Below are 14,089 nucleotides of genomic sequence, written 5' to 3' on the forward strand. Positions count from 1 at the left end.
TAGTCGTTCAAAGTCGTGGGAAGGAAAGGGTTAAAATACACAAAAAACCGTTTTGAGATATACAGAATAGTCCTCAATATCAGCCAAAAATATAAACAACATAATTTTCCACGAAACAAAAATTACAAAAATGCTCAAACTATACCCGTCTAAAGGCGGGATTGGGTATTCTCTCTCTCTTTTTGGCGTAACGTCCTCATTGGGACAAAGCCTGCTTCTCAGCTTAGTGTTCTATGAGCACTTCCACAGTTATTAACTGAGAGCTTCCTCTGCCAATGACCATTTTGCATGCGTATATCGTGTGGCAGGCACGAAGATACTCTATGCCCAAGGAAGTCAAGGAAATTTCCTTTACGAAAAGATCCTGGACCGACCGGGAATCGAACCCGCCACCCTCAGCATGATCATGCTGAATACCCGTGCGTTTACCGCCTCGGCTATATGGGCCCTTGGGATTGGGTATTAGAGGGTTAAATGATTACCGGGTGAGTGAAGGAATCCTTGGTTATCATAAAAGCACAGACCAACAGACGTAACACTTCGAACATTTTTCCACAGACAAACAGACGTAACACTTCGAACAATTTTCGATTCAAATCATAGTCGCGGAAACATATTCGCCCAATGCTAAAAGGACTAAGTTTGGCCGACCACCAACTAGGTGGCGGTAGTGAGCAAACGTCAAACTCGAACAAAAACGATGCGAGCGCCACGAATGGACAGTTGGCCAACCATCAAATTTTTAAATAATCCGTTAAATCAGTGTACGATGTACGATGTTAGAGCGTGACGTCTGTTTATAAAAGATTGCACCTTATGTTCTGCCATGCTTGTGTAACAACTGCTACGCCTCTGAAGGAGACCCTCCAAGAGCCTCCCGACTTCCAGCAAGAAGAAATTTGTTTATCGTGACGTAATCGACATGCATCGTCCGCTTTCGCTGCTCTCTTTCGATCATTATCTTCCACATTCGCTCCCGTCCGTCCATCTGGCCGGTCGTTTATCTCCTCTTCGGCTGGTGGTGTGCGGTAGTGCTTGCAGCAGCAGAGCGCTTAGGTCCCGAAGCGAGTTGCTGCAACTTGCGCGAAAAACTAGGTCTTGGATCAGTTGCAGTAAGTTTTACGTCGGGTTTAGACACGCTTTTCCACACACTGGCCAGCCAGTTAAACGCGCTTAAACGCTCTGAAGTTTTGATTTTGATATCGTGTTTCAATTCAAATTTCTCGCGCAGGTCGAAGATCAAGGTGTCGATCCTAATCTCCGTGACGGCGATGGTGCCACTCCGCTTCACTTTGCCGCTTCCCGTGGACACCTAACCGCAGTGCGATGGCTGCTGAGCCACGGTGCCAAACTGTCCCTGGATAAGTACGGTAAAAGCCCCATCAACGATGCTGCCGAAAATCAACAGGTCGAGTGCCTGAATGCACTGGTCCAGCACGGTAACCGAGAACCCGATTACGTCGAATCGAAACAAATCAAACAATCACAGCAGACCCGACACGCGGAAATTTATGGCTCGCAACAACAGTTAGCGGTTGCAACCCCACCACAGCAGCAGAAACGGATATCGAAGAAGCACTCGAGCAGCCATCACTACTACAACAAGAACAAATCATCGTCGCACCACAATACGATGATGTCCAAGTCGTCCTCTGGCAGTTCAGACTCGGAACCCTTCTATCTTCACCCACCGACGATTAGGCAAACCAAGGTAAGGAAGAAAAAAACGTGATTTTAAGTAAATCCAGTGACTCCAACTCTGTCCCCTTTTTAGGACGGTTTATACACACGCCAGTCGCCAGATAGCTATTACGGAACAGTGCCACCGAACGACGGAGTCTACATTAATCCGATGCGGAACGGTTCGACGACACCTCCCAGCCCGAGCGGCAGTGTTTCGGGGGAATCTTTCTTCCTGCACGATCCCCAGGAGGTCATCTACAACCGGGTGAAGGATCTGTTCGATTCCGATCTGAGCAGCACCAAGGACGAACGCACCACCAGCAACTCCAGAGCAATGACAGGTAGGTCGGCGATTCATGGACGACGTAGTGTTCCCTTATCGGTTTTCTATTCTTACACTAGCATTGGGGAAGCATACATAATTGCCGCTACAGTTTATTAAACGATGTTCGGCAACTTTCAGCAGAGTCTGAGGCATGCATCACGTCGTTTGGCCAATTTGACATTCATTTGGAGCTTTGTGGTCGTGCAATCAGCGTTATCAAGCTTATAACAGTATTAAGCTATGGGGTGAGGATTCGGTTCCCGCTCCACCGGACAACGAAACATTTCGCGAGAAATGCGTTTTTCTCATATCCATTGGTGCATTGCTCTGCGTGTCCGTTGTCTGGTGTTGAGTTTCGTTCAGCCTGTAGCCCCTGCTTATCGTCTTCAAACTGTATCTTCTTGTTTAACAATAATTAAACATGTTGTTTTAGTTGAGGCACCCTTTACCTACCATCAAATGACACGGCTTGAAACATTTGTTATCTTTTCATTCTGATTACAACTAAAACATTAAAAAATAGTGTTTCAAATACCACATACCAATAACAAATTTGTATCTAATAGCCTTGTGGTATTTGAAAAGTTATTTATTACAGTTAGCATACTGTGATACTGTGTTAGTAGTGGTCACGATTTATTACTTTATCAGAACAGTTTCAGTTATTAACGGTTATTTCATTTTTTTAAATTTGTTTATTTTATCTGTATTAACGAGATTTTTAGACCTTGGCTAGTTCATCTCGGGACCCCCGCTTTACTTCCCTTTCGAAGGAAGAACTCACATTTTGTGAGTTTGTCGGGAGTGAGATTCGGTCGCAGGTCCTCGGCGTGATAGTCACGTGCTTTAATCATCACACCAGGTCCTTGTTTGTATAACCAATGTGCTGTATGCTGTATGTTTTTCGATGTCGACAGTAGTCATGGCACCAGGTCCTCACTTTTCAGGGGTCCAAAAAAAATTCATTTCAGGAACAAAAAGTTAAGCAAAAAAAAGAAGCAGTGTGAAAATCGTTTGGGGCCTTTGGAGCCCGACGGTTTATGTATAATCCAGAGTCATAGCAGGGTATCGACTACCTAGAAAAACCTGTAAAGTCAGGGAATTTATTTCTGGACCTGGAGTTTTGTTGATGGTCAGGGAAAAATTTTCACGACAAATAATCATAAATCGATGTATGTATTTGAGTTATACAAGTTATTAAATTTGAAAAACTAGCTAAATTGTTTATATAAAGTGGGGGGTTTCTAATTTATTGGCAGTTCTAATGGGTTTCTAATTTATTGGCAAATCCAGTCTTGAGATGCATAGAAATTTGTTGAATCCCCTAGAAATCTTTGTTGAATCCCTAATAATAATTGCGGAAAAATCTCGAAAATTCCCTAGTTCTTCTCCTGATTCATCTAGATCTACACTCCTAGTAGAGTTAGGTGTGCCTCTCCTCATCTTACTTACCTCAAACACTATTACAAGTTTTTTTTTGTGTTAAATGTTGTATTTTAACTTGTAAATATTCCCCTAGTATTAATGCACGTTTATAGGGCTCTGGCAGAATGGAGGCCCATAATCCTATTTCGAATGCCAACATTCAGGCCATTTCGGGCCGCGATTAAGTACTAGAGATGTAAACCTTTCCCAGACACATACTTCAAGTTATAGAACTCTAGTGATGAAGCCCGAATCGAGATGCCCCCTTAGGATTAGAAATTCCTAGACCAAAACACAGCTATGAAAGTAACTAATGCTGCGAACGAAAGGCAACCTGCCGGAGAAAATACGATTATATGATTGACTGATGGACTAAGAACAATAATGAAACCTCGTCATCCTGTCATCGGAAATTGTTATCCGTTTGGGTAATAGGGCAAAATGTATGTTCTGTGTTGTATCTGTCCATATGAGATGTCCTATTTTATTACGCATCTGTAGAGTTCCACTACAAGATGTTATATATTTAAATATGCATTTGTAGTGCTTCATTATTTTCGTAATAACACTTCTAACATGCAATCAAAGCCTCATGTCCTAGAGAACAGGATTCCCAAGTTACTTTACACGTTTTAGTGCATTTTTAGCTTACGATGATATTTAAACCCTAAAAAAAATATAAGTCTAAAATAGTTCACCCAGATCCTTACAATATTCTTATTTAACTAAACAAATGTAAGTTCCTTGACTCTTGGTAAAACAATGGCATTGTTGAAAATAATTATTTAGTTTCTTGATGGTTTTATGTGAAGTCCATAAGAAATATTTTACAAGATTGTATCTGCAAGTTTCCTGGCATATCCCCTACAGGATTCAAATGACTTGTTTTCGCAGATTGCTCGTGTAAGATTTACGTTCGGAGTTTTGATTTCGGCAATAAGGGCCAAACCCCCTCAGCTGATTCAACTGGTTTGACAGCGGTGAATACACACATAAAGAAGAAACTATTGTATAACACTTTGACAGACATAAAACCCTGAGCAAATACATGATGCACTGTCTTATCAGTTCGACTACCAAACCAGTGAGTTGAATTTTATTAATAACGGAAGGAAGAAAGTTTCAACTCGGTAATTTGGGACCACTATAGACAATTTATAAAAATTTAAAGTTTGGGTGAACTTTTTGAAGTGTTTCTTGGCAAGGCAAAATATCTGTGTTGATAACTTACGAATACATCAGATATCATCCATTATGCGTACCAGATAATGTAGTATTATAATGCAGGGTAAATTGTTTGATAAAAATATGTAGGTTAAACTCAATGAAGGAACATATTCTTGCCATTCTGCAAGAGTTTGTTTTTTAAATATTTAACCCTTTCCTTCACACGACTTTGAACGACTATATCTATGTCAAGAAAGCGTTTCCGAAAAAAGTGCTTGAACAAAAGTTATTGCAAATTGATTTAATTTTTCGAAATCAACGAAAAAAAAATTAGTTGTAAATCAATAGTATTTTGATTGTTTATCAATAGTTCCACTATTGAAACAAGTAGTTGGGAGTTGGGTTTGTCTAATGGGATTACAATCATATTCTAAAAACTGTTGCATCATATTCATCTGATTTCGTTTGTCTCGAGTTCGTCGAAAATCGATGGTGCTCTAGAGCAACCATGGGAAGTAGAGGGTTAAAAAGAATACAGTAAAGAAACCATCAAAATATCCGATGAGGATATGGAAAGAAGCTAGGTACAAATTCACCAAAGATTCCAATAGAATTGCGAATTGTTTGAGAATTAAGAAGATAAATGCACAATAAATCACAAAAGACCTTTTGTACTGGTTGACTAGAAGGTTCTAGATAGACTTTTAAAAATGTTTAAAATACATTCCTGGAAAGCACTCGAAAAGTTTCAGCTATTTCAAGATCATAATGTTTGTAACGAAGACAGGACTATCAATTTCCCAAAAGCTCTAAAAGAGGAATTCATGCTGCAATTCCTAGTTTTTGAAATTATTTTGGAAACATTTCGGAACATAATTTTCTAGACTTCCTGTAATCTTATTTTAAGATTCAACAAATTTTCCATCAACGCTAGAGGTATCATGTAGAGTTTTGCAGGAAAATACGTATGAATTTTCGAAAAAGTTTGAGGGAGCTTTCAAAAGTATTGTTGAAACATTATTTCAAAAAAATAAATGTGTTGAAATTCCGAGAAAAAATTTAAAGAGTTTCTAAAAGATTTTGTCGGCATTGTGGCAGACCTCATAAACTACATTCTGATGTTTCCAATACATTGTACTTATCTCCAGATTTTGTTGTCAAGATTTTTTTCATTATCAAATTAATTATACATACATGCAAAATTTGCGGCGAAATCGCAGCCACAGTTGTAATTTTGGCGTTATTTTTAAAAGAATTGTTATGGTGAACACGTCAAAAGTTATTTCTAGCACAGCGTAAATATCAGATAGAAGAATTCTGAAACTGCCGATATGCCTTGAACTTATTGGAAAAATCTTTTTTCCTATTTTTCTACTTTTAGAAAAACCAGGAAAATTCAGTGAATTGATTGATTGATTGATTGATTTGTCTTTATTAAAGAGACTTTCAGCCCTTGGCTGGTTCGTCTCTACGTCAGTGAATTTAATTTTATATCATGAGCAGACGGCCTTAAGCTTTGATTTACATGACCTGGAATTTTAAGTAAAACAGACTGGAAAGTCAGGGAATTTGATTTTCAAAGTTGAGTCGTCACCCTGCATAGGCCGGCGAGGTTACGGCAGCAACGGCGAAGCAACCCGGTTTATTTACTGTTAACTGTCAAAGATGTATGTGATCTTATTGGGTGATAGGCTGCAGCTATCTGTAAAGCTACAAATCAATGAAGTTTTGAACTACCTCATCCTTTTGAACTTTGTAGCATAGCATAGCATAGCATAGCATAGCCGACCGTACACATCCTGGGGTGGCTGTCGATAGAGACGTTTAATGCGCCAGAAAAGTTGCCTGGGACTTGACAAACCTTTCATTTAACGAACTCTCGACACCTGGCCAGGTCCTTACGATCAGCGGGGATGGGAAGGAAATGTTGATTAGATATCTACTCAGAATGTATCCAAGAACTTGGCCCACTTCATAGATATCTGGAGTTGGAAATTGGATAGGGTTTAATGGGGTGCTTTCCTTGGCGAAAAAGCGTATAAGAAATTGTTATGGTTTAATAATTTACCTGGTTACCACTGAAAAAGTAAACATTAGCATTAAGCAAGTCGCACAAGTTTCGTAGGCAGTACAGCCCTAGACCACAGTTATGAGGATTGCCTCCTTCCCGTAGGATACCAAAAAAAAAACAAAGATTGGAGACTTATCTCTGACTTCTCGACAAGACTGACACAATTCTCCAACAGTCGAGAGTTGTCCTGACCTCGTCCTTGCGACTGCTGAGGAATATATAAGGATGGTTAGTTAAACACCTAAGCAAGATATATAGAAAGTTCTACGACCTCTCAGGCTTAGGTGTCGAGGAGATATGAGTGTTGTTCTAGGTGTAGTTAGTGGAAGGGTACTCCAAAGGATGCGGTTGGGCAACGTTCAGGCACACAGGTAGACCAAGAGCAGTGGATGTCCAGAATTGGTCCAGAAGCACTCTTCATTTTGTCATGGACGGTTGAATCACTTCCCGGACGGGCGGTTGCAAAGCACACTTTCGGCAGATTTCGTTACCGGTATCCCATTTTAGTTCGGTAGAGCCAGAGCCATGGCACGATGCAACCATGCACGACGATTTATCTCTCGACCGCGGAACTAATTGACATTTTCTTCATTAATTATTCTTATAATAGTAGTAAAAGCCCTTAAATCAAAAACTCGCTGAAGGTAAAAAAATGACAGCGCAAAAATTAAACACCCGCACGCGCTCGCGGACTGCTGCGATCGACTCTTCTCATCTCATCCTTTTGAACTTTGTCAACATTTTTTTCATATGAATTATTTTCTTATAAGGCAGTATAACCAGCGGCGTCATGGTCGCAATTTTTTCCGCAGTCAAGTTCGCAGATTGTGAACAATCCTCGGTACTCACTTTACGTAATTTATGTTTAGTCCCTTACTCTCAGAGCTGTCAGATCAGTGTAACACGCTAAATAAAATTTACACAAAAAGCAATTTACACGGAAAAAAATACACGGTTATGAATATTTATTGGGTACCGGACTGGTCACCGAAAATTTGATCGTTTTCTTTGGTACCGTGCCATGCCCTAATACCGTGACCTTAAGGATGCTCTTCACTTCAAAGAGCCCTGTAAAAATCAATAATCTAAGTTTCTTGATTTTTCAAACGCTATATTATTGCTTATTGTGTGTATTATGTATAATAAATATGATTAATGAAATTCCAAATGTTTAATCCATTGTTAAAATCAAAATTGTAAAACATAGCATTGTTCCTAATACCGTGTATGTGACCCGCATACATTGGTGGTCCTTTGAATCATCACCATATCAATCATACTAAGTTCATACTTATAAGAACCTATGCGTCAAACGTTGCCTAGAGGTTTGTGCAATTGATTCATAAAATAAAAAGTATCAATAATATTTTCAGTTTGCAAGTTTTAGCCGAAACACGGTATTTGGAACACTAAAGGAACCATACCCTAATACCGTGTATTGTTACTTTGCACTCACATTGTGTAAATATTTTTAATTGCTTGTTTTTGTAAATATGTGCCAAATTTATCACGCCTAACTTGAGAAGGTTTGATATGCTAATGATTGAACTAGTTACTCAGTTAAAAAAATAATACACTTAGTAAAATATTTGAGTTTTTTGTCAAATACACGGTATTAGGAGGCACACGGTATTAGGGCATGGCACGGTACATCGAGGTCTTGAAATTAGTCTATGGTATAACCATCTCGGCAGGGCTTCTATTTTGAGCACTTTTCTGCTATAACTCAGCTTGAATCAATTGACATAATGTTTGAAATGCTGAGATTCGTATAGCAGGGGGATTAGGGGCATAATGGACACCCGGGTCGAAATGGACACCCCTGTTTTTGCCGAAACCGTTGATTTTTATGTAAAACTTTCAATGAATAAGTGTAAAGGAACAAGTCATTGTTCTATTTTTCAAAAGTACCATTTATATTCCTTCAAAATAACCAAAATATCATTGAAATTGAAGTATGTTTTTCATATGGTGGATTTCTTATAATTTAGAAGCAGCAGCAAATAAGGTATTACGAGTGATTGAGTGTGTCCGCCATACAAACAAGTGGATTGTTAGCTTATCTACATATATACGTAGATTTAGCAATGGATGAAGTATTTTATTTTTGATCAGAACACACTGAAAATAGCAATTTCAATGTTGTAGTCTATTCGGGGCGAAATGAACACTGGCAAATATAAGTGGACGTACGCGGATTGCATACTGTTAGGCGTTTTAGAGAGTTTGAAAAAAATCAATCTGATTATTTTAGCTTAAAATTTATTTAATAAACTTTGAAGTTATGTAAATTCGTCTAAGATGGAGTATTATATCTGTGATATTGATCTCCGTTGGCTTATTACTTAACTGGTCGATAAGATACAGCATAAAATATGCAGGGGTGTCCATTATGACCCGATGGATGTCCATTTCGCCCCGTACCTTTCCTGCCACCCCCATTAAACACACGATTTTCAATTCATTATTTCTTCACAATAATGACATTCTACCAGCTGTGGATGATTGAAATACGTAAGAAACAAGTTAAAGTTGTAAGCTAACTGATAATATGTTAAGATTTTGTCTGTTATACAGGTCAAATATACTCATTTGCTTAGGGTGTCCATTATGCCCCTAATCCCCCTTATCTATCTGTGTACAAAATTTCAAGTCAATTGGTTTGGAATCAACTGAGTTATATCTAAAAGTGTTCAAAATACCGCCCGCTGTCCTAGTTGTTATTGGAGGATATAACAACTCCTACATTCCATTGCTGCCCGTTCTTTCTAGAACTAAATTGACCCTAAAGAATTATCAAATTATGGTCGGATAACTTTTTGAACAACCCATCACCCCATGAACACGAACATTTTGTGGTAAGTGATGCTGGGATGGCACTTTGTAGGCAGCATTCAAAATGGTGATCGCTCTGTAGTTCTCACATTCCAAATGGTCGACTTTCTTGTGAATGGGGCTGATTTCCCCTCTCCCTCCACTCTTTCGGTAGCTGTTTGGTTTCCTAGATCCTAACTACCAAGGGTGGCCAACTTTTCTGGGCCTATCTTAATGAGTTCAGCTACGATACCATCCTTTCCGGCTGCTTTGTTGATTTTGAGCTGGTGAATGGCATCCTTAACTTCCCTCAGCATGAGAGTTAGCTCATTTTCGTCCTCTGTTGCATTGGCGTAATCGTTTCCTTCATAGTCGTGCTGCTTCCACCTTTCGATCACCTTACGTCCGTCCGTCAAGAGGCCACCGTATTTATCCCTGCATATTTCGGCTCGCGGCACGAAGTCGTTGCGAGATTCATTGAGCTTCTGGTCGAATTAATGTGTGGCTTCGTGGTCTTGCGGCTAGTGTCACCAAGCATTTAGTCGCATCGTGCTAAGGGACGTGGGTTCGATTCCCACCGCAGCTGTCGTTCCACGTTCTGTCGGGTTCCTTACTGCAGAATTATCACCCCTGCTGCGTTCTTCTCCTCCAGAATCGCTCTGCATTCCTCGTTGAACCATTCGTTTTGTCGATTCCTTTCCTCGAACCCGATGGTGGCCTCGGCTGTGTCGTTGCTGGCTGTGTGTAAAAAATTCGAAAGTTGAAAGTGAAGATTGACATTCTCATTTTTTCATTCGTGTTTGGCCACATTCATTGTCAGCTGAATGCCTCTCTTTTTTCATTCAATTGGGTTCTTTATGGGTATCCAGATTATTCCATAATCGGAATCTCCGTCCAAAAATTAGTCGAAATCCAAAATTTCATCATGTTTGGTGCCCGGGAACTATTTTTAAAATGCATTTAAAGTTTGTATGGGAAAATTTTTTTGTTCGGGACGAACTGTCATTTTATCGATTGAACTGTCATTCTATCCACAAAAATAAAAACTGTTTTGTTTATTTAACCATCAAAACAAAGTTATTGGAACGCAATAAAATCACGTTATACTCAGAAAAATGAGCTCTTTCTATTAGGATATAGAAAATAGCAATATTTTGTTCACTGTCACGAATATTTTTTCGCACGTCGTAAAATGTCCAATTTTTGTTAACAGACGCACAATCCGACTTAATGGATAAATAGAGCAGTTTTTGGTATTCTAATTTACTACTATACACAAGTTTTGAGATCATTGGAAGGAGTTTCGGTCTAGTCATATTTCTCAGTGAAAATTGTCAGTGACAGAATAGTAGTTTACGCAACAAGGTGTAGAATGACGATTTTTACAGCACGAGTCGTACATTTATTCAACGAGGCTTGCCGAGTTGGATAATTACGACGAGTGCTGGAAAAATCGAGTTCTGCACCGAGTTGCGTACAACGTTTTTTGCGATTTCATAAATTACCCTTGAGGATAGTTTTCAACAAAACTTTTTCATCAAACTGAACACTGATGTTCATAGCCAATGTTTAAGAAAATCTGATTATAATAGGTTATACTGTGCAGTTGTCACAATTTTTCAAAACTGCGTCCAGAAAGCATCAAGAAGTTGACCAAAACTGAAAACAGTGCTGTAATGATTCATTACACAACGCAAATCAGTGCTGTAATGAATTTTTACAGCACTGTTAATTTGGTGTGGGAAATAAGACCTTTTCCTGTCAGATTTGTGTAAGGTAAAACAGCCTATTACGATGAGAAATTGCAAAAAAATAATGAATAAGTGAGAATATTCATACACCAAAATTATTATTATTAGTTTATTAAAGACACTTTACCACTAGAGTGGCATTCGTGTCGATTTCACCAAAATGAATTTTATTTTGATCCCTCAGTTGAGAATTTGCATAATTCACGTTGAATTTCACTCATTGAAAATGAAAATTTTAATCTCTGGTTGCTGGCTACTTTTATTGTTCTCCAGCAGACCTCTAGCGGGGCCACATCGTGCTCGCCCTCGTCTGGCAACGCTTACACGAGATTTACTGGTATTGTATATTGTGAGGCTAGAACAATGATACACTATGCCCAGGGAGTCGAGAAATTGTCCCGACTGGAACGGGAATCGAACCCGCTGTCTCCGGATTGGCGATCCATAGCCTTAACCACTAGGCTAACTGGAGACCCACGATTTGGACATAGTCTAACCTTTACCAGATAGTGTTCTGAGTCTATGTTAGCGCCACGATAGGTCCTGACGTCGATAACGTCGGAGAAGTGTCGTCCGTCAATCAGAACGTGGTTGATTTGGAATTTCGTCTGCTGTGGTAGTAATCTTCAGGTGTAACGATAAAGGATTCTGTGTTTGAAGAAGGAGCTACGTATTGGCATTTTTTTTGTGGCGACGAAATCATTTAGTCATAAGCCATTTTTGTTCGTCAACTGGTGGGCGCTGAACTTTTCAATCGTCGGTCTGAATTATTTCTTCTAGCCTATCTGAGCATTTAGGTCTCCTATGATAATCTTGCCGTTGTGGCTTGGGCAACAGTCGTATTCGCGTTCGAGCTGTGCATAAAATGCGTCTTTGTCATCATCAGTGCTTCCGGAGTGTGGACTGTGCACGTTTATTATACTGAAGTTGAAGAATCAGCCCTTGATCCTCAACCTGCACATTCTTTCGTCGATCGGCCACCAAACGATCACGTGCCTCTGCGTGTCGCCCATCACAATAAAAGCTGTTTTCAGCTTACGTATGTTGCCGCAACTCTGGTAGATGAAGATGGTAGCTACAATGCAGAACCCGTAGATCGGCGAGTATGCGGGTGCTCCCAATGAAGCTCAGAGATCAGCAGTTCCACGTACCGAGTTTCCAATCGCAATTCTTTTTTATTCACTTTGGTCGTTGCCGTTGGTCTGGACACCAACTCACTACTTTCCGGAGGATCATAGGGCACAGTTGAGCTTAGAGTCCTTATCTGGCACTCGAACTACCTTTATACTTTTTGGAAGAATTATTAGTATTTCTTCTAGATGTTTTAGTTGCATTGAGCAAAGCTATATTTCCTAGAAATACAAATTTTAAAGTTGTTGCATGGACAAAAGAAGTGTGTGGAGCTTGAAGACATTTTTTTCGACGAAAAAATGATACCCTATTCTATTAAAACCGATGATTTTAGGACACTAAAGAGCCAAAAATGTGCCCAAGTTTGTGAACCTCCATTCGTTATTGAGCGAAATAGAAAAAGTTCATTCTTGTCAATTACTCAAAAACGAGTAGAGATATCGCAAGTTTTGGTCTTTCTGGACCCTAAAATAGAAGGTTTTAGGAGAATAGGGTATTTTTTCGTGAAAAAAAATCATATTTTTAGTCCCATGCAATCTTTGAGAATTTTAGACACCTAGGGACCACTTAGCATTGACATACGGTGTTCAAATTATGACACGATCGTTTTAGCTACAACGATCATTTTCTTTTTAAAAGGTTACTAGCCGGCCGCTGTATACTTAGCGCTGAAACCTCTAAACTAGGCCTTGGATAGAACAGAACATAATCGTTCTGAAGCAGGTCACCAGACGTGCGCAGATGGGGTGGCATCCAAGAAGACACCGTTGCGAACTGACCCGGAAGGTTACGGTAGAAAGTGGGAATACAGTACTTTTTCGATTATATCACGAATGAAAAAAAAATTTGCGTGATATATTGGAGCGTGATATAATTGAAACATCTTTTTCCGAAGGCGTTTAATAATCAAAATACACTTGCACATAAAAAAAATGAAACAAAAACGAACAAAATATCGAATCCGTTCATGGAAGTCTAATATTGTTGTACGTAATTATTATGCAATGTCTCTGTAAATAAGGTCAAATAATGGAGGTATTATTTGCACTTCTACACCATAGCTTTTGAACTTCATGGAACGATGTTTCCAAATGTTGTTGATTTCAATCTTTTTACAGCAAAATAAAGATAATTGCTTAAATTTATCGTTGAGTACTTAACATTTTTAAAAGTGTTTCCAGAAGGTTGGGAATTTCTGGTTGAAAAATCTAAATTTGATATTTTTATGATGTTGTCGCGTTACGCTTTGTTGTACAATTGTCTCGAAGAATAAAGGTTCTGTCTTTAATTTATGATCGTTCGATATGCTGGTTGGCATTAATTGAACAACATATCAACTTTTAAAATCCGATAAATTTACAAAATGTTAGTTATCCCTTCGGAAGTGAAGTGAAACCGTAGGTCCCGATATGAACGAGCCGCGGGTTGAGAAGCTCGTTAATAATAATTAAAATACAAAAAAAAATGAAATCAACGTGAGACTCTAACGGAAAACGCTTTTTCTTCTTCTACTTCTTCTTTGTGACTTTACGTTCTCAATGGAACTAGGGCTGCTTCTCTTCAACTTAGTGTTCTTTGAGTACTACCACAATTATTAATTGAAGGACTTTCTTTGCCTGCCATTGTATGAATTTGTATATTGTGGTGCAAGTACAATTATACACTATGCATAGGAAAGTCAAGAAAAGTTGACAAGAATGGGAATCGAACCCACCGTCTCTG

At 39.1% G+C, this 14,089-nt stretch overlaps 1 protein-coding gene across 19 annotated transcripts in view; it reads left to right on the forward strand.

Moving 5' to 3' along the window:
* Positions 1-14,089, forward strand: part of LOC109421864 (putative uncharacterized protein DDB_G0282133) — a 539,561-nt gene that overhangs the window by 381,827 nt on the left and 143,645 nt on the right. For all 19 annotated transcript variants that reach the window (XM_062845548.1, XM_062845556.1, XM_062845557.1 and 16 more), the window contains 2 exons: positions 1,232-1,711; positions 1,775-2,024. In XM_062845548.1, the coding sequence (XP_062701532.1) occupies positions 1,232-1,711; positions 1,775-2,024 (730 nt within the window). The remainder of the gene's footprint in view (positions 1-1,231; positions 1,712-1,774; positions 2,025-14,089) is intronic.

The sequence above is a fragment of the Aedes albopictus genome, chromosome 1 (genome assembly GCF_035046485.1).
Source record: "Aedes albopictus strain Foshan chromosome 1, AalbF5, whole genome shotgun sequence".
Classification (NCBI taxonomy): Eukaryota; Metazoa; Arthropoda; class Insecta; order Diptera; family Culicidae; genus Aedes; species Aedes albopictus.